The following is a 21,748-nucleotide window of genomic DNA, read 5'->3' as shown; positions in this document are numbered from 1 at the left end:
TACGGAGACGGCAGGAAAAGGAGCAGTGTAGGAGAGTAGAGGTTCGGGTTGGTACTTTAAATGTTGGTACTATGACGGGTAAAGGGAGAGAGGTAGCTGATATGATAGAGAGGAGAAAGGTAGTAAGGCCAGGAACATTGGAGGTGGGTTTAAACTGTTTTATCATGGTGTGGATGGGAAGAGAAATGGTGTAGGGGTGATTCTGAAGGAAGAGTACAGTAAGAGTGTAGTGGAGGTGAAGAGAGTTTCTGATAGGGTGATGATCGTGAAGGTGGAAGTTGAAGGGATGATGATAAATGTCATCAGTGCCTATGCTCCACAAGTTGGCTGTGAGATGGAGGAGAAGGAAAGATTCTGGAGTGAATTAGATGAAGTGGTAGATGGTGTACCCAGGAAAGAACGATTGGTGATTGGGGCAGACTTTAATGGGCATGTAGGTGAAGGGAACAGAGGTGATGAGGAGGTGATGGGTAGGTATGGTTTTAAGGAGAGAAACGTGGAAGAGCAGATGGTGGTAGATTTTGCTAAAAGGATGGAAATGGCAGTGGTGAACACGTATTTTAGGAAGAAGGAGGATCATAGGGTGACGTATAAGAGTGGAGGAAGGTGCACACAGGTGGATTATGTTCTGTGTAGGAGATGCAACCTGAAGGAGATTGGAGACTGTAAGGTGTTGGCAGGGGACAATGTAGCTAGACAGCATCGGATGGTGGTCTGTAGGATGGTTTTGGAGGCGAAGAAGAAGAGGAGGAAAGTAAGGATTGAAAGAAGAATAAGATGGTGGAAACTGAAAGAGGAAGAGTGTAGTGTGAGGTTCAGGGAAGAGGTCAGACAGGGGCTTGGTGGTGGTGAAGAGGTGCCAGATGATTGGGCAATTACTGCAGGAGTGATGAGGGAGGCGGCTAGAAAAGTACTTGGTGTGACATCTGGAAATAGAAAGCAAGACAAGGAGACGTGGTGGTGGAATGAGGAAGTGCAGGAGAGCATTAGGGGAAAGAGGTTGGCAAAACAGAAGTGGGATCGACAGAGTGATGAGAAAAGTAGGCAGGAGTACAAGGAGATGCAGCAGCAGGTAAAAAGGGATGTGGCGAAAGCCAAGGAAAAGGCATATGAGGAGCTGTATAAGAGGTTGGACGCTAAGGAAGGAGAAAAGGATTTATACCGATTGGCTAGGCGGAGGGACCGAGCTGGGAAGGATTTACTGCAAGTTAGAGCAATAAAGGATGGAGAGGGAAATGTGTTGACTAGTGAGGAGAGTGTGTTGAGAAGATGGAGGGAGTATTTTGAGCAGCTGATGAATGAGGAAAATCAGAGAGAGAGAAGGTTAGAGGATGTGGAGTTGGTGAAGCAGGATGTAGATAGGATTAGTAAGGAGGAAGTGAAAGCAGCGATAAAGAGAATGAAGAATGGAAAGTCGGTTGGACCAGATGACATACCGGTAGAAGCATGGAGATGTTTAGGAGAGATGGCAGTGGAGTTTTTAACCAGATTGTTTAACAGTATTCTGGAAGGGGAGAGGATGCCTGAGGAATGGAGAAGGAGTGTGCTGGTACCGATTTTTAAGCATAAAGGAGATGTGCAGACCTGCAGTAACTACAGGGGAATTAGGTTGATCAGTCACACCATGAAGTTATGGGAAAGAGTAGTGGAAGCCAGGCTGAAAGAAGAGGTGACCATCTGTGAGCAACAGTATGGTTTCATGCCGAGGAAAAGCACCACAGATGCCTTATTTGCTTTGAGGATGTTGATGGAGAAGTATAGAGAAGGACAGAAGGAGCTGCATTGTGTATTTGTGGATTTAGAGAAAGCGTACGACAGGGTGCCGAGAGAGGAGTTGTGGTATTGTATGAGGAAGTCTGGTGTGTCAGAGAAGTATGTGAGGGTGGTGCAGGACATGTATGAGGACAGTGTGACGGCAGTGAAGTGTGCAGTAGGTAAGACAGACTGGTTCAGGGTGAAGGTTGGACTGCATCAAGGATCGGCCCTGAGCACTTTCCTGTTTGCAGTGGTGATGGACAGGTTGACGGACGAGGTCAGACAGGAGTCTCCCTGGACTATGATGTTTGCAGATGATATTGTGATTTGTGGTGAGAGTAGAGAGCAGGTTGAGAAGAGCCTGGAGAGGTGGAGATATGCGCTGGAGAGAAGGGGAATGAAAGTCAGTAGGAGTAAGACAGAGTACATGTGTGTGAATGAGAGGGAGGGCAGTGGAGTGATGCGGTTGCAGGGAGAAGAGGTGGAGAAGGTGGAGGAGTTCAGGTACCTGGGGTCAACAGTGCAAAGTAATGGAGAGTGTGTTAGAGAATTAAAGAAAAAAGTGCAGGCAGGGTGCAGTGGGTGGAGAAGAGTGACAGGAGTGATTTGTGATAGTAGGGTATCTGCAAGAATGAAAGGGAAAGTTTATAGGACTGTGGTGAGACCTGCGATGTTGTATGGATTAGAGACAGTGGCATTGAGTAAAAGACAGGAGGTGGAGCTGGAGGTAGCAGAGCTGAAGATGTTAAGGTTTTCATTGGGAGTGACGAGGATGGACAAGATTAGAAATGAGTTTATTAGAGGTACAGCACATGTAGGATGTTTTGGTGACAAGGTGAGGGAGGCGAGATTGAGATGGTTTGGACATGTGCAGAGAAGGGACATAAATTATATTGGTAGAAAAATGCTGAAGATGGAGCCACCAGGTAGGAGGAAAAGAGGAAGGCCAAGGAGGAGGTTCATGGATGTGGTGAGGGAAGACATGCAGGTAGTTGGTGTGAAAGAGGCAGATGTAGAGGACACGCTATATACTGGCGGGCCAGCTCTAATACACATTCGATATGATCTCACGGGCCAAATATAATTACACCGCGGGCCTGAGTTTGGCACCCCTGGTCTAATGCATGCTTGATCTTGGGTAGTGCTGTAGCTCGCCGTGATCGTATAGTGGTTAGTACTCTGCGTTGTGGCCGCAGCAACCCCGGTTCGAATCCGGGTCACGGCAGAACCTTTCATTTTAGTTTAAAATTTATTCCTTTTTCATACAGTCATACATTTACTGTATCTATTAACATGTTTATTCAAATCTAGCCGAATTCTTGTATTAGATCAAGGATGTAAATTAATACTGCAAAGCGTCTGACTTCTCTTCTTTTTCTTCTTTCGGTTTCTCCCATTAGGGGTCGCCACCGCGGATCATCCGTCTCCATACCCCCCGTCCTCTTTATCTGCCTCTTTTAAACCATCTACCTGCATGTCTTCCACATCCATCAACCTCCTTCTTGGCAGTTCCATTCTCAGCATTCTAATACCGATATACCCCATGTCCCTCCTTTGCACATGTTCAAACCATCTCAATCTCCCCTCCCTCACATTGTTTTCAGAATGTCCTGCATGAGCCCTAACCCTAACCATTATGCCTCTAATGCAAATTTGGGCGTGAGTTTGTGTTGTTCTGTAGCTCGCCGTGATCGTATAGTGGTTAGTACTCTGCGTTGTGGCCGCAGCAACCCCGGTTCGAATCCGGGTCACGGCAGTGTGAAATCAGCGTCTTTTTAACTTTCAATTAACACGAATTTTTATAAACTACAGCTAATAATTTTTTTGCTTATTGTTCATTTTTATTTTGCATAATTTTTACTTTTTAACTTTTTTCCCAGTTCTGTGTTTCAGCCCTCATGAACGCCTCTACCCCTACGCCCACTGTCTCTCCCTCGCCGACCCACGCGGAAGTTAATCGTAATCGTGCCGTAATCGTATATCGTATAGTTTCCCGCAGCAACCACGATTCGATTTCGGGACATGGCAACGCGGTATTGGTAATTTTCTTTTCCAAAAAATTCTAACTTTTATACATTAAATAATAATAATAATAATAATAATAAAGTTACTTATTTATTCATTATGTTCAATCATTTTGACTTTCCATTTTCTTCCTTCTACCGTATTTAATTCATCCATAGTTCATCTAACGTGGACACCTCTCATCCCTACAACCACTGTCACCTTGCGTTTGTGCTGTCCTGTAGCTCGCCGTGATCGTATAGTGGTTAGTACTCTGTGTTGTGGCCGCAGCAACCCCGGTTCGAATCCGGGTCACGGCAGAAGGGCACGATTTCTTTTCAGTTCAAAGTGTATTCATTTTTCATACAATCATACCTTTACTGTATTTCAGTCATACAGTCATACCTTCATTCTATTAATATGTTTATGCAAATCTAGCCGGATTCTTGTATTAGATCAAGGATGTAAATTAATACTGCAAAGCGTCTGAATTCTTCTTCTTTCGGCTTCTCCCATTAGGGGTCGCCACAGCGGATCACCCGTCTCCATACCCCCTGTCCTCTACATCTGCCTCTTTCAAACCAACTACCTGTATGTCTTCACCACATCCATAAACCTCCTCCTTGGTCTTCCTCTTTTACACCTTTCTGACAGCTCCATCCTCAGCATTCTCCTAATGTAAAAACTGTATATCCTGCACTTGCTGTTATTGCACTCTGGTTAGACCCAAACTGCATTTTGTTGCCTTGTACTTGTACATGTGTAATGACAATAAAGTTGAATCTAATCTAATCTAATCTACCGATATACCCCATGTCCCTCCTCTGCACATGTCCAAACCACCCCAATCTCACCTTGTCTCCAAAACGTCCTACATGCTCTGTCCCTCTAATAAACTCATTTCTAATCCTGTCCATCCTCGTCACTCCCAACGAAAATCTCAACATCTTCAGCTCTGCTACCTCCAGCTCCACCTCCTGTCTTTTACTCAATGCCACTGTCTCTAAATCATACAACATCGCAGGTCTCACCACAGTCCTATAAACTTTCCTTTCACTCTCGCAGATACCCTACTATCACAAATCACTATGTTAATATTAGACTCATTGCCATTTGACATTTTGCCACCCTTTTAACTAAAACTAATTCTTATGCCGACTATTAATTGGATAACCGTCCAAAATCACGCGCACAAACGCCCCCCCCCCCCCCCCGAAAAAAAACAAACAAAAAAAAAAAAACACAATTACAATTAAATCCCTCTTTAAAACATCTTTAATGAGAAATGCTCCTACGATATGATAGTAAATCCGACTGTGTAAAACCCAACGGAATAAAATAATTCGAAATGTGATTTTTTGATGAATGGTATTTTTTGACCGCAGTGAACAAATTACGTCACATACACATGATGTCATATCCGGTTGTACCGAGCAGACCGTGTTCCGTGCTGACGCCAAAGGCTGCGTGAACAAACAAAGAGCCAGGCGTGTAGAAATGTGACACCGACTCAGCGTTTCATATTAAAAACACCCTGTTTTCCAAAAATAGTTTCGGTTTCAGAGGTTTTGTCAATGCTTGATGATTAGACCTCCAACACACACACCCTGGCATCAGCTTTTATTTTGAAGTCTGTTCATTTCTCTCAGTTCTTTGAGGATTTTCTACGGAATATCTGTTTGAGAGCCGCATCGGTGCTGTTACTCTTTAGCCTGTGTCGGAGTTTGTTCTCTCGATGGAGGCTCACGGCTGCTGAAGGTGAATTTTCCGAGTGAACTCCCCCAGCATGTCGGCCGAGGAGGAGGAGAGGGGAGTAGTTCGAGTCAAAGTCAAGGTGAGAAAATTGGGGGGAAGCAGCGGGTGGGAGTCTGAAATAAACACACACACACACACGCACGCAGAGGAGAGAGAACAATAACAGATGATGTTTGTGCTCCACGTAGTCACTGATACATTCAGTGAGACCCGGTTTACAATGAAATGATATATAAATATATATATACACACCATTGTAAGCATTTCTTTGCCTTACTGGGGTTCAGTAAAGCATGGATGTCGATCATGTTATAATGGCAATCTCAATTATAGTACAAATAATATACAGTGGGTACGGAAAGTATTCAGACCCCCTTAAATTTTTCACTCTTTTATTTTGCAGCCATTTGCTAAAATCATTTAAGTTCATTTCTTTTCCTCATTAATGTACACATAGCACCCTATATTGACAGAAAAACACAGAATTGTTGACACTGTTGCAGATTTATTAAAAAAGAAAAACTAAAATATCACATGGTCCTAAGTATTCAGACCCTTTGCTCAGTATTTAGTAGAAGCCCCCTTTTGATCTAATACAGCCATGAGTCTTTTTGGGAAGGCTGCCACAAGTTTTTCACACCTGGATTCAGGGATCCTCTGCCATTCCTCCTTGCAGATCCTCTCCAGTTCTGTCAAATTGGACGGTAAACGTTGGTGGACAGCTATTTTTAGGTCTCTCCAGAGATGCTCAATTGGGTTTAAGTCATTGCTCTGGCTGGGCCATTCAAGAACAGTCTCGGAGTTGTTGTGAAGCCACTCCATCGTTATTTTAGCTGTGTGCTTAGGGTCATTGTCTTGTTGGAAGGTAAACCTTCAGCCCAGTCTGAGGTCCAAAGCACTCTGGAGAAGGTTTTCGTCCAGGATATCCCTGTGCTTGGCCGCATTTATCTTTCCCTTGATTGCAACCAGTCGTCCTGTCCCTGCAGCTGAAAAACACCCCCACAGCATGATGCTGCCACCACCATGCTTCATTGTTGAGACTGTACTGGACAGGTGATGAGCAGTGCCTGGTTTTCTCCACACATACCGCTTAGAATTAAGGCCAAAAAGTTCTATCTTGGTCTCATCAGACCAGAGAATCTTATTTCTCACCATCTTGGAGAACTCCATGCGGGTTTTCCATGTGTCCTGCACTGAGGAGAGGCTTCCGTCGGGCCACTCTGCTATAAAGCCCCACTGGTGAAGGGCTGCAGTGATGGTTGACTTTCTACAACTTTCTCCCATCTCCCGACTGCATCTCTGGAGCTCAGCCACAGTGATCTTTGGGTTCTTCTTTACCTCTCTCACCAAGGCTCTTCTCCCCCGATAGCTCAGTTTGGCCGGTCGGCCAGCTCTAGGAATGGTTCTGGTCGTCCCAAACGTCTTCCATTTGAGGATTATGGAGGCCACTGTGCTCTTAGGAACCTTAAGTGCAGCAAAAAAATTTTTGGAACCTTGGCCAGATCTGTGCCTTGCCACAATTCTGTCTCTGAGCTCTTCAGGCAGTTCCTTTGACCTTAATGATTCTCATTTGCTCTGACATGCATTGTGATTTGTAAGGTCTTATATAAACAGGTGTGTGGCTTTCCTAATCAAGTCCAATCAGTATAATCAAAAATTTCTGGACTCAAATGAAGGTGTAGAACCATCTCAAGGATGATCAGAAGAAATGGAGAGCACCTGAGTTAAATATATGAGTGTCACAGCAAAGGGTCTGAATACTTAGGACCATGTGATATTTCAGTTTTTCTTTTTTAATAAATCTGCAAAAAGGTCAACAATTTTCTGTGTTTTTCTGTCAGTATGGGGTGCTATGTGTACATTCATGAGGAAAAGAAATGAACTTAAATGATTTTAGCAAATGGCTGCAATATAACAAAGAGTGAAAAATTTAACGGGGTCTGAATACTTTCCGTACCCACTGTATATATTTTACATAGTATTAAGTAAAATGAAAGTGTAAACCCGGTTTTGTGTAATCAGGCCTTTCATCATCAAACAATGTTGACTTCAATTCTGATTTCTAGTGATTTTTATGCCAAAGCCTGATACTAAATGTAAAACTGGTATACAAGTTAAATTCACATCCTGCTTCCTGACCCTAATCCCAGTGTTTAAATCAAATACCAATGGAATAAACAGCTTGATATCTGTTTTTATATTTCCATATATACTATGTTCATACTTTATACTATCATAAGCTCTTCATCATGTAAATGACCCTGAAACTCGTTGTGGTGTGTGTGGTGTATATTTAACCACTACATTTCTATTTCTTGTCCCAGTTTGATCGCAAATACCATGTAAAATAGTCTAGATCAACTTTTCACATTGCCTGTTTACTTTAGCGTTTGTTAAATAAGATGTTTGCAGTGTTGGTGCTCATTGTGTACAAGAGGCATTGTTCTCTTAAACAGCTCTGGCTGTCAAGTCTTTTTTTACCACATACAACATAAAAAACCCACTAATAATAATGAAAGTTAGAGTATTGAATTGTTTGCCACATTGTAGTACTGAAGATACTGTACAAGGCAAGTTTTGGTAATATGAGAAGTAGTGTATCTCTTACATGCCTGATTCCAGAGGTGTCAGGTTTTTAGCTAGACGTCGTGCTCACACATGGTTGAATATTCGAGGTGTGTGTTGCTTGGCTGATGTTTGTGATCAGAAGAACAAATGCACACATGGCTTTATTTTGATTTCGCATGCAGCCTACGGTTAAGGTGATTTATTATTTTCCAGTAATTCTGACTAAGCTGAAGCATTGACTGTCAAACTAATATTGACACGCTGTACCTCTTTGTTTAATCAAGGATTACAATGTAGGGGAGAAAAAAAAATTAAATAAAGAAAATTTTAGACGACGCAGACAACAGATCATGATGTTTGTGTTATTGCACATTAGCACCCCAGCTGTCATCTGGCTGCAGAAATGAGAATTCTTATAAACTGCATGCCATAAAAATGCCCAAGTAATCACTTTTGTGTGTATTTGTGTGTGTGTACCATATTTTCCGGACTATAAGCCGCTACTTTTTCCTCACGCTTTGAACCCTGTGGCTTAAACAACGAAGCGGCTAATTTATGGATTTTTCCTGGGTTTTTCCCGGTTTCACAAACTTCAAGCCAAAAAACTGAACCCCATGTCATTAGACCAATGAAATTGCCGAACGGGTTCAGGTGAACCAATGAAACTCTTTATATTAAATCAGATGCACTCCCACTCAATCGGGCCGCACCACATCATAAATATGGACGAGGTTCCTCTGATGTCTGACCTGCCGCTCACTCTGACTGTAAACAGGAAAAGAGAATCATTCGTCACGCTGAAAACAACCGGGCATGAAAAAAACGCACTTCACCTGTGTTCTGAGCTGCACGGCATCGGGAGAAAAGCTTCACTGATGGTGATTTTTAAACGCATGACGATGCCAAAAGAAAAACTCCCGAAAGAAAGGAGGAAGACAGTGAACAATGACTTTCTTGGTAGGCTACTGTTGAGCCGTGTAACAGACACTTTCGTTAAAGCCGGTGTAAAGTTCATTAGTTTCAGTGTAGACATATATAGTGTAGGCTTATAGACAGGTGCGGCTTATTTATGTTAAAAATAAAAATCTTTGTAAAATTCAGTGGGTGCGGCTTAAATTTGGGTGCGCTTAATAGTCCGGAAATTACGGTATATATTTATAGTTTAAATGGTAAATGACTTGTGTATAACTACTCAGTGAATCCAAAGCATAAAATTTTTGGGTCACCAGTCCAAAATTGACTTTTCCTTTTTTGTGTGTGTTAATATCTATAGATGTAAATGCTATGACAGCACATGTTTAATATATCATCATGCATTTCACGTTTATTTTATTTTTTATAAGACAAAAGGAAAAGTCCTGTCTGGTCATAAATTCGTAGGAGATGAACACTTTGTCAGAATTAACAAAATTAGCAATCACAAACACTGAGTAATAGAATAACACAGTAATGAACACTGCTTTGGATTTGGTGACCCATATGCATTTAAAGTTTGATGTGTGTGTTCTAAACTGCTTTTCTGCCCAGCACGGTTATATAGAGATATTTGAGTTACAGTAGATGTCTGTGTAATGAGTGGGGATACAGGTAATCCACTTCAAGCTCCAGATAGCATAGTTACAGTTGGTGTCTACAGAACTATCCCACTGCAAGCTCTTTCTTTCCCTCGCTCCTGAAGTTAACGATACAAACCACAGCTTGTCATGTTGCTGATAAATTGATCCAAAAATGCAGCTCTGCCTGCTCTGTATTAGACTTCAAATAGTTCAAATGCTGTGTTCACTATTGTCTTTGTAGCAATATGGTGTCTGAAATGATTCCATAATCTGCACTAAACAAACAAGCTATATTCGAGGCATGAACTGACAGATGGCAAGATTTTATTTACATGTAGTTGCTTTGAAAGAGAATGCATTTCTTTATTAATGGCAAAAAACTTTAGAGCCGAACATTCCCAGATGTGATCTAATTTACACATAAATTATTACACATAAATATAATTTATTTATATGAAACCTATTAAACACATGCCAATGTTATGTTAAGATAGCAACAGTATTTTATTTATTTTTTTTAATATAGAGCGTTTGATTTTTTACTGTTTAGAAAACAGATGGTCTAATTGAAACTAGACACTAGGGGGCGCGTGTAAATAATCTTCTCTCAGCTCTACCGTGGTGTAGAATCCTGTAGTATTGTGTGGTCTTAGATGGTCACCATGGGATCAGTTAAGACTTGCCATTTTAAGGGGTTGCGGGGATCAATTACTATTTAATAACGAAATAGAACAAATCTGTCACCAGATCACAACTGAAACGTCTGCTTATTCTGCAGAGTTTTCCTTTGTAATGTGTGACTTGAGCCAAGTCAGTAGGCATTCATGACAATTACATTTATCCAGGCTCTTCAGGCTCTTCTTGTTTTTTTCTCATTCAGAAATGTGAAGGATTGCAGCCAGTGGAATTCCGCTCTTTTGCTGTAGATCCACAGATCACATCACTGGAGGTGCTGCAGCACATCCTGATACGAGCCTTTGAGCTCAATGGGTGAGTGTGTCCATGACAGATATGGTATTGTAGTCTTGTTCTAATTGAGTGTCCAGAAAGTAGACTAAACTTTATTCTGTAGAATAACTTCTAATTATGTGTCACATTCCTACAGTTCTTCGTAAGTTCAACAGCTGAATAAACGATAAGACACTTTAAAGGTTTACTGCTTACAGATTTACAGAACTGGGGAGGAATTCAGCATCAAATGTAAATATACTTTTTGTATAGTGTATATATATATTCTGTAAATGTGTATGTAAGAGAATTTTCCACATTTTCTCTCCTACCCAGATTCAAATTGTAAATTGCAATTTTCTTTCGATTAGGGCTGCTAACTAACAATTATTTTGATAATTGATTATTCGGACGATTTTCCCCCAATAATTAATTAATTTGAATACAATAAAAAAAGTGATGTTTTGCTTATTATAACTAAATGAAACCCTAATTCAATGTATTTATGTATAAAAGTGTACTTAAAAAAAACATGCAAAATCCCCTTATTGAGATTAACTATCTTTAATTTAGACATTTGAAAGCTTCAAGTGGCTGCTTGTTGAGGAGTTCATGGGGTATTTCTCCTTTGAACAAATTTCCTCATGCTGGGTTTTTTCTTTCTGTAAAAAAAATAAAATAAATAATAATAATAATAAAAACAGTATTTGAATTTTTGTTCATTTGTGTAAATCTAAATTTGTATTGTATTTTGCAGATGGCAAGTTGACAACCATGCTTAAAAAATATTTTTATAAATATAAATATACAAACATTAAAATTATCACGTTTAAAGTGATAGTAGACAAATAAATTATAAAAGTAGAGTGGAATGTAGAATTCAGCAAGCTAACAGGCTTAAGAAAAAAAAAAAAAAAAAAAAATATATATATATATACGTATGTATGTGTGTGTGTATATATATATATATATATATATATATATATATATATATATATATATATATATATATATATATATATGTATATAATATACACACACACACATACATATATATACATATATATATATATATATATATATATATATATATATATATATATATATATATATATATATATTGGTGTACAAATGCATAATAATTCGCTGAAATCCACAACAGTGACAAAAAATGTAATCGTGTACTGCTGTTGTTATTTGCTGGTTTGTTCGCACCATTTTAATTGAATCCATCACTATGTCGCGAGCCAGCTGTATGCACAACCTGATGTTCGCGAGTCCCAACAGAACAGATCCAGTGCGACTGTCCCGAAGTTAGCAATCAAACAGTTTACACAACAGCACTTCATTAAACTACACCATTCATCCGTGACACCAGTGTGTTTTCTTTTCACGTGCTCGTGCCTCACTGTAGCTCAATGGTTAGGTTGTTGGAAGGTCAGTTGATTAAGCCCTGGTATTGCCAAGCTGCCACTCTTGGGCCCTTGAGCAAGGCCCTTAACCCTCTGTGCTCCAGGGGCGCCGTATCATGGCTGACCCTACGCTCTGACCCCAGTTTCCAAGCAAATTGGTATATGCAAAGTAAGAATTTCACTGTGCTCTAATGTATATGTGACAAAGTCTATATCTATCTATATAAATATACTTCCATGTCATACATGCTCAGCTTTGCATAACGTCCGGGTATAGTTTTCTTTGTTGCAGTTAATATTAAATACTCCCATGTCTTCTGTTTAATATAAAATGTTCTCATGCCTTGGATGATTTGGATTTGGATGCACACTTTATCCTGCTGCCGGTTGACCCTGTACTGTCCACCATTGCCGCAAGCGGCTGTTATCTTGCCATCATGCTAAAACTTGAGCAGCCCAACTAATTAATTAAGCTTTTGTTGACAACAAATCTTATTATTGTTTATTATCGATTTTAGCGATTGGTTGTTGCAGCTCTACTTTCTACTAAGCTGGACAAGCTTTGTTTCTCTCAAAACTTTAGATGATAATTATATTTTTGTTCCACAGGAGGCGTAATTTTGGCATTAGTTACCTTTCCCGTGATCGCCTTGGTGCAGAGGTCTACCTCTCTCTCCTGTCTGATTGGGATTTAGACGCTGCATTTGTCAGTGCAGCTAAGCCTCACCTCCAGCTAAAGATGGAAATCAAACCTTTAGAAGACAGTGAGTCAGTTGTTCATTATGGTCTTTGCATGGTCAGTAAAGAACATCAGACTCTCAAGCATCGTTTTAAAGAAATAAAAAATGCTTAGCTATACAAAAGACTCAAATAATGAAATTACCTTAATTATAAAAGTTACAGGTACGTTAAGAATATGTCTTAAGTAGTCCATTTTGTGGTCTCCATGTTGACTCAGGTCCAGTGCTTGAGGACTGGGACATCATAAGCCCGAAGGATGTGATTGGCTCAGACCAGCTACAGGGAGAGAAGAGGTCGCTAACATCCACAGCTCTTCCCTTCACCCAGTCCCTGCTGTCCCAGGTTACTGATGATGTTCCTCACCCAGTCAGCCAGCTGTTTTACCAGCCAGTCTCTGCTGCGTTCAGTCAGGTTGCTCATTTCCTAATGCAATCGCATTATAACCAAAGGTGGTTTCCCAAAGAAGCATGCTTTGCTGATTTGCCAGGAATAACAAACGTATCATCTTGGGATTGCTAAAAGTTTAGTTGTTTTGGGAAACAGCTTGGTGCCATGTTAAAATAAACGAACTGATAGATTCCGCTGAATGATTGAATCTACACGTTTAATTTTTTTACATCGACCGTTTATCTGTTTCTGCCTTGTAGATGGGTCGGACACTGTCCAGGGTCCAGCAGGCATTAAGCTGGTCGTATGGGGAGGAGGTGAAACCATTCAAGCCTCCACTTAGTGATGCAGAATTTCACAGTTATCTGAACGGCCAGGGTCAGCTGTCACGGCCAGAAGAGCTGCGACTCCGTATTTATCATGGTGGGGTTGAGCCATCCCTGCGCAAGGTAAAATGATACTTATTTCTAGTGCAATTCAATGTTGAATAAAAATGTATAAAATAAAAAAATTTAAATAAAATATGGGTTTATGCAAGACAGTATCATATAAAGTGGTAATCATGTATAGCAACAAACAACCTTATGATTTTAATTATACCTATAGGACCTCTAGTAGAAAGGTCTATTGCAAGCTATTTGCAATGGATTGTTTAGTGATGTGTGGTGTGCTCTCTTTTTCTCCACCCTGCATATTTATAGATTAATCTGATGCTTGCAAGTGCAAAGTAATGCACAAGGTCAACACTGCCCAGGATAAGGGCTCATTCAACAAAAAAAAAGACTTGAGTACAAATTTAATACAATTATTTACATATAAGCTGCCCAATTGTACATTTCTCAGACAAATACAATGGCATTTTTAATAATTTTATTAACGTGTGATTAATGCAGCACGCATTTCTTTTTAACCATTTTTATTTAAAAATATAAAAAATATATATATTTAAGAGGCGAAATTTAAACCTTCAACCCAACACACATTCATTCACCACGCCCATTTTTTACTCAGTTATAAAAAATACAAATAAAAAACACAGAAAAAATGTTTTAATCTCCAAAAATGTTGTTTTACTGATGCAGCAAGTCACAAATCAAGCACCAAAATCTGCCAGGGTGCACAATTAAAACCGTCCGTGTGGAAACATAGCAAGCGTTCCATAGTTTTTTTTTTTCCCATAGCTACATAGCTTTTTTATTTCATGCTCTATGTTGAGTGTGATTTACTAACAATAAACATACATTTGCATAAAGCATCCATGTTTGTCCATGCCCCTGTTAAGTGTATTAAAAACTTGAAAAGTATATTTTTTAATGTACAATTTATTGTAGATGGATAGATGGATGGATGGATGGATGGATAGATAGATAGCAACTGGTACATAAAAGCCATTTTGAAGTGAAGAATTTTAATCACTTCCATTCGGAGTGACAGCACATACACATGGTAGCTGTGGCACTTCTTTGATGTCCAAAGTTGAGTTGTGCAGGTGTATAATGTATATACAGTATACAGTTTTCCTACTACATTTGACCTAATATAGAATCAGAAACATCTTATTATTGGGTTAATTTTTTTTAACAAACGTTTTTTAAATCATGCACACTATAGCTTTTCTCTTTTAAATAAACCTTCCCCCCCTTTTATAGGTAGTGTGGCGTTACCTTTTAAATGTGTACCCTGATGGCCTGACAGGGCAGGAGCGGATGGATTACATGAAGAGAAAAACAAGAGAATATGACCAGCTAAAAAGTGAGTGGGCATCCAGGGTAAGCCCAGAGGATCTGGAGTTCATCCGAGGAAATGTTTTAAAAGACGTGCTTCGAACAGACCGAGCCCATCCGTATTACGCCGGTTCAGAGGACAGTCCACATTTGACCGCACTGACCAACCTCCTAACCACTTTTGCCATCACACACCCACAGGTAGGCATAAATGTTTCCTATTAGCTAAAATGATCCTTTTCTGTTTTTAGAGAAATAGAGAAATAGAGAAGCACCACAAAAAATAAAGAAAAAAAATCTACCCACAAACAGTCGGGTCCAAATGTGTGAAACTATATTGAAACTTAAAACTGAAACTTAAACCAGTTTCGATGTTGTCTTAACTGAATTGTTCTGTTTGCTTTTCAGGTGTCTTATTGTCAAGGTATGAGTGATATTGCCTCACCGATCCTTGCGGTCATGGACAATGAAGCACATGCATTTATCTGCTTCTGTGGTATAATGAAGCGCCTAGAAGGCAACTTCCGCCCTGACGGCCAACTAATGTCTATTAAATTCCAACACCTTAAGTTGCTCTTGCAATACTCAGATCCTGAGTTTAACGCCTACCTAGTCTCCAAAGGTGCTGACGACCTCTTTTTTTGTTACCGCTGGCTGCTTCTCGAGCTAAAGCGTGAGTTCGCTTTTGATGATGCACTTAGGATGTTGGAGGTGACGTGGAGCTCTCTGCCTCCAGACCCACCGGAGACAGAGGTCGAGCTTCTTGGGCTACCGTTTGAAGAAGACGAGTCCCCGAATCATGAAGGCAGTTGCCCAAACTCAGAGAATGAAAAGCTGGAAAAAGAACAGACAGAGCAGCGTCGGCGACACATGCTGAGGCCGTCCCGAGAAGAGGCAGACGGGGAACGTAGTTTTAGCTTAGATGCAGAGAGTAGGGAAGAGAAGCCATCTAGTAGTGAGGACAAAGGAGTTTATGGTGGGAATTGTGTGGCGAAAACAGAAGGCTCAGCAACACCTTTTGAGAAACAATCCAGTTTTGGAGAATTTAAGTACTACAGTGCACGAAACGAAGACAGTTTTGAAGCTAAAGAAAATGAATCATCAGATCCCACAAATTCTTTAGTGATGTTTCAATCCACACATTCATTACCTCTGGCTGTCCGTCAATCCACAGATGACAGTGAGGATGATCCAGGTGAGAGGCAGCCTTTAATAAGCGGGAAAGACCAACTATCACCTTCTCAGACTGAGGAGAAAAGCTCTCTCGGTGGGCAAACAGAGTCTCCCCTTCCTCCAACTCTACTGTCTTGGAAAAATGGCTCTCAGTTTTCTGCAACATCTCCTTTAATGACCAGCTGGAGGGCAATATGTTCTGATGTTCCAGGATCAAAGTCCATCTCCTCAGTGGGTAGTGCTGTATCTCCTGATAAGGTTTTGGGGAGGTTTATGTCTTCAGCTGCTGTGTCTAATGGAATTGGTGTGCACTCGCCATCAACCCCTACAGGGAAGTCGGCACTTTCCTCCCCATCCCTGGGCAACAACCGCTCACTGCTGTCCTCCCCTGTGTTATCCTTTGCTAAATCTCCATCACAACCAAAACCATTCTCCAGCAACCTTTCATCCCCATGCAAATTTTCAGGAACTGGTGCGAATACTCCAACTACAGGTAAACCTGACCCTGGTAGTATTAAACCCTGTTCCCTTCCTCCTCCTCAAGAGTTTGGGAAAGGAAATCCTTTCATGCTGTTTTTGTGCCTCTCCATCCTGTTGGAGCATCGTGACCATATCATTAAAAATAGTTTAGATTATAATGAGCTAGCCATGCATTTTGATCGCTTGGTCCGAAAGCACAACCTTAGTCGTATTCTTCAGCGTGCAAAGGCCCTGTTTGCTGATTACCTCCAGAGTGAAGTGTGGGACTCTGAGGAAGGTGATGAGGTCAGTTTAGACTCGCCAACTACAGCTGCCTCCTCACCACAAACACTCCCAAAAAACAGTTTTTCTAACCTGCAGCCCTCAATGGCCTCCTCTCCGAACTCTACATATAATCTGGCCTCTACGATTCCTTCCCCTACCACCCCCAATGATCTCTCTCCCTCATCCTACAGATGAATTATAAGTTGCATTCCCAAGAGAAAGCAAGTCATAATCTATCTTAGTGTTCAAGATTAGTTTTACCAGATTTGTTCATTTGGCAAACCAGAGCTGGAGAAGCGTTTCTTTTCTCAATTGTTTTGCTGGTAATAAATTTTTTTATTTTTTATTTTTTTTTGGACAGTATGCTTATTTTTTCTGTGTGGCCATGGCCTTTTAAGATTTTTTTCTATTTGCATGCCACCTATTGTCTTGTATTTTACTTCTCGCTCTTTTATTCTTTTCCCAGTTTGTGCTTCAACTATGTAAATAAAATCCCACAAAAGAACAGCATGAACATTTAAAAGCAGTGCTGGATTGACATTTACAAACCTGTAGATTGTTTCCCTGAGTCAATTAATATTCATTACTGCATCCATTGATGATGATTCTAAACCCCATTTTTGTACAGGTAAGTAACAGTTATTCCGGTGTAGATTTACTTTATTCAGATTGATTAGATTGCATTTCCTGTTTTGAGTCAGTTTTGAGTGAGTTCTTTAATACAAGCTGGCACTCTCCATTTTTCATTAATTAAAGAGGACAAAGTCTGGTTGGAATGTGTAATGATCAGATTTATTTTTCATGGTATATATTTGCCTGTGGTTGTTCCATACAGCAAGATCAGTGGTATGTTACCCAAACAAAAGACATCTGTATAATTTCTATTCAACTTAATTATCCTAAATGTACGGCTTAGGTAGAAATATTATCTTAAAAATGTCTAATGAAACACTTTTGCCCACTCTTGTTTAAAAGTGCCTAATTTCCTTGAGCAGTTGTTTTTTACTTATTGACCTTAAATTAATATATTAGAATATATAATGCCTGTCAAACTTTTGGAAACAGTCTTTTATCGTTTTTAAGACACGTGCATGTTCCTTTTGTTCCCTGCAGCAAACAAGGTAAATGAAAAAAACAAGAATTGGACAGTGAATGATGAATGGAGGTGAAAGCTTAATGTTTTGGGGTTGTTTTGTAGCAGGGAAGGTTGGAGATTTATTCTGGGTGAAAGAAATACTGAACCAATATGGCTACCGTTCTTTACTTTAATGCCACGCAATTCTGTCTGGGCTGCAGCAAAAGTTGGCCATCTTTACCACACAAAAAGACAGTGACCCAGAATATTAGTCCAAGCGCTGTAGTGGTTATTTAGAGAGCAGTCAACTGGAGTTCATGGAATGGCCTGCCCAGTCACCGCACCTAAATCCCATTGAACTGCTCTAGCATGACCTGCATCGCAAGTTCAAAAATATCCAACTAGTGAAGAACAAGTTTAACATGTACATTTATATATTTGTTTGGTCAAAGTAAATTTTAATAACATTATATTACCTCATTTATTGCATACCAAAAAGAACATGCATGTGTAATTTTAAAAACAGTAAAAGAATGTGTTTCTAAACTTTTAACAAGCACTATAATGTCTATTAATCCCTGTTTTTGTGATGTCAAAAATTAAAACAACATAAATCATGTTTGGTGTTTTCAATGTGATACAACAATCAACAAAGTTGAAATGAAAACCAGATTAAAAATCATTGATCCTCTTAATTAATTCCTTTAATTTGTTAACATTTGCTATCAACGATTCACTCCATCTTGAATAAAGCACCAATTCCAGTTTAAAAGAAACCCATAGCATGATGCTGCCACCAGCACAATGGTGTTCTGTGGGTGCTAAGCTGTCTTGTTTTTGCAGCCAACATTTCTTTTAGATTTATACCCCAAAAGGCATTGTTCTCATCAGATAATTTCTTTGTTGAAAATGAGCATCCCAGGTATGTGAATACTGAAGATGGTTTTACCTGATGTGTTTTTGCCTTATCATTTCCTACCGCCTTATTTTGGGAGAGAGGTCTGGTTTTCTTAATGCCACTTGTGTAACTCTTTAATTGTCAGCGGTATTTTTAAAGGGTGTGTACACTTGTGTAACCAAGATATTTATTTTTTTGCTTTTTCCCCCCAAAAAAACCTGTTTATATTCATGTTCATTACATTTAAATTACAAAACCTTTACATCACAAAATCTGTTATTTTAACAGAGGTATATAAAGTTTTTAAATATTTAATTTTTATAGAAGGCAAAGTAAATACATCCTTATATTATATAATTCCTCATTCTAAATTTGGCATTCCATACATGTGTTAACACCAACTGTAGTTTTATTAAGTGTTGAAATAGACATTATAGACATAGGCCGAACGACATGTCTTTGAAAATGCAATCATTGTGGGCCTTTTGTGTTTTTCTGTATATATATATAAAAAAAAAAAAAGCTTTATTGAACAATAAATTATTTCCTTTGAGTGGTTTGCTGGACAAAATGCTAGCAATACCTGTATTTATACAATAAATTAATCCAAGACCACTGTTGTGTCTCAGTGATTTTTATAGTATGTAATAAACGTAATAAAGCAAGCAATAAACAGAGAATGAAAACGAGCCGCTATCGTTGTGACATGCCATATCCACCTCTTCTTTTGAACAGTTGAAATGTTAATTAGTTTGTGATAGTTTGTTCCTAAACTTTTGCATACAATATGTATATATATACAGTTGTATGCAAAAGTTTAGGAACCCCTGACAATGTCCATGATTTTCATTTATAAATATTTGGGTGTTTGGATCAGCAATTTCATTTTGATCTATTAAATAACTGAAGGACACAGTAATATTTCAGTAGTGAAATGAGGTTTATTGGATTAACAGAAAATGTGCAATATGCATCAAAACGAAATTAGACAGGTGCATAAATTTGGGCACCCCAAAAGAAAAATCACATTAATATTTAGTAGAGCCTCCTTTAGCAGAAATAACAGCCTCTAAACGCTTCCTATAGCCTGTAATGAGTGTCTGGATTCTGGATGAATGTATTTTGGACCATTCCTCCTTACAACACATCTCCAGTTCAGTTAGGTTTGATGGTTGCCGAGCATAAACAGCCCACTTCAAATCACCCCACAGATGTTCAATGACATTCAGGTCTGGGGACTGGGATGGCCATTCCAGAACATTGTCCTTGTTCCTCTGCATAAATAGACTTTGAGCAGTGTTTTGGGTCGTTGTCTTGTTGAAATATTCAGCCCTGGCGTTACTTAAACTTTGTGACTGATTCCTCAACATTATTCTCAATAATCTGCTGATATTGAGTGGAATCCATGCGACCCTCAACTTTAACCAGATTTCCAGTACTGGCACTGGCCACACAGCCCCACAGCATGATGGAACCTCGCCCAAATTTTACTGTGGGTAGCAAGTGTTTTGTTTTGGAACGCTGTGTTCTTTTGCCGCCATGCATAACACCTCTTATTATGACCATCAGTCCACAGCACCTTATTCCAAAATGAAGCTGGCTTGTCCAACTGTGTTTTTGCATACCTCAAACGCTCTGTTTGTAGCATGTGTTCAAAAATGCTTCTTTTCGCATCACTCTCCCATACAGCTTCTTCTTGTGCAAAGTGCGCTGAATTGTGAACGATGCACAGTGACACCATCTGCAGCAAGTTGATGTTGTAGGTTTTTGGAGGTGGTCTGTGGGCTGTTTTTGACTGTTCTCACCATCCTTTGCCTTTGCCTCTTCAATATTTTATGTGGCCTGTCACTTCTGGCCTTAACAAGAACTGTGTCTGTGGTCTTACATTTTCTCACTATGTTCCTCACAGTGGACACTGACAGCTTATATCTCTGCAATAACTTTTTGTAGCTTTCCCCTAAACCATAATGTTGAATTATCTTTGTTTTCAGGTCATTTGAGAGTTGTTTTGAGACCCCCATGTTGCCACTCTTCAGAGGAGAGTCAAAGAGAACAACAACTTGCAATTGGCCACCTCAAATATGTTTTCTGATATGATGGGATGCATCTGTCTAAGAAGTTCAAGGCTTAATGAGCGCACCAAACCAATTGTGTGTTCCAATTAATCAGTGCTAAGTAGTTACAGGTATTCAAATCAACAAAATGACATGGGTGCCCTAATGTTTACACCTGTCTAATTTCGTTTTTGATGCATATTGCACATTTTCTGTTAATCCAATAAACCTAATTTCACTACTGAAATATTACTGTGTCCTTCAGTTATTTGATAGATCAACATAATATTGCTAATCCAAACACCCAAATAATTATTAATGAAAATCATGGACATTGTCAGGGGTTCCTAAACTTTTGCATACAACTGTCTCTCCATTACAGGGAGCTCCTCCAATTTTTTCCCAAGCACCATATTCTCTCTCTCTCTCTCTCTCTCTCTCTCTCTCTCTCTCTCTCTCTCTCTCTCTCCCTCCCCCCCCCCATCCCCATCCCCATCCCCATCCATTTTATTCCTGCATGTAATTTCCCTTTTGTTTGTTGACTTACCCCTGCCCCATGGAGACCACCCCCTTACAGTTAGCATTTGCTGAATGGAAGTTTTAATAGTATTTAAATTATAGAATGTGATGGCAATGTTGGAGACATCCAAATACCATTATACATTAACCCTGAAAATATATTCAAAAGACACATTATTGAATAATGTATGTGTCTGTGTTACTAATGTCAAAAGTAAGTTTCCTCATAGGATGACTATGGGGCTAATATAGATATAAAATACAGGCCAACTAAAGACCATAACATTTGTATATTAAAATACAGGTTAAAATTTTAGCATAAGCTCCATTTTGCCTGAAGCTTTTGCTTTAACCAATTAAATCGCAACTTACTCGCTCCGAGGCCCGCATTGGTAGCAAACTGCACAAGCTCAATTATATTAATGTGAATTCAAT

The 21,748-nt window shown here is 39.6% G+C and overlaps 1 protein-coding gene across 4 annotated transcripts; it reads left to right on the top strand.

Moving 5' to 3' along the window:
* Positions 1 to 5,180: 5,180 nt before the first annotated feature.
* tbc1d25 (TBC1 domain family, member 25) lies at positions 5,181 to 19,355 on the top strand. 4 transcript variants are annotated; one of them, XM_083553922.1, is made up of 8 exons: positions 5,181 to 5,593; positions 10,519 to 10,628; positions 12,608 to 12,762; positions 12,957 to 13,150; positions 13,387 to 13,575; positions 14,776 to 15,051; positions 15,259 to 16,516; positions 17,234 to 19,355. In XM_083553922.1, exons 1-8 carry the CDS (start codon positions 5,546 to 5,548, stop codon positions 17,251 to 17,253), a joined length of 2,250 nt encoding a protein of 749 aa, XP_083410048.1. In that variant the 5' UTR covers positions 5,181 to 5,545; the 3' UTR covers positions 17,254 to 19,355. The 4 variants fall into 4 exon arrangements, with proteins under 4 accessions (XP_083410048.1, XP_083410046.1, XP_083410045.1 ...); XM_083553921.1 differs by adding an exon at positions 10,744 to 10,838 and having other exon boundaries at positions 5,577 to 5,593; positions 15,259 to 19,355; XM_083553920.1 differs by having other exon boundaries at positions 12,957 to 13,081; positions 15,259 to 19,355.
* The last annotated feature ends 2,393 nt before the right edge of the window (positions 19,356 to 21,748 follow it).

Source organism: Silurus aristotelis (assembly GCF_946808225.1).
Source record: "Silurus aristotelis genome assembly, chromosome: 11".
Lineage (NCBI taxonomy): Eukaryota > Metazoa > Chordata > Actinopteri > Siluriformes > Siluridae > Silurus > Silurus aristotelis.
Note: the sequence above shows the minus strand (reverse complement) of the source record. Positions and strands in the feature narration are given on the sequence as shown.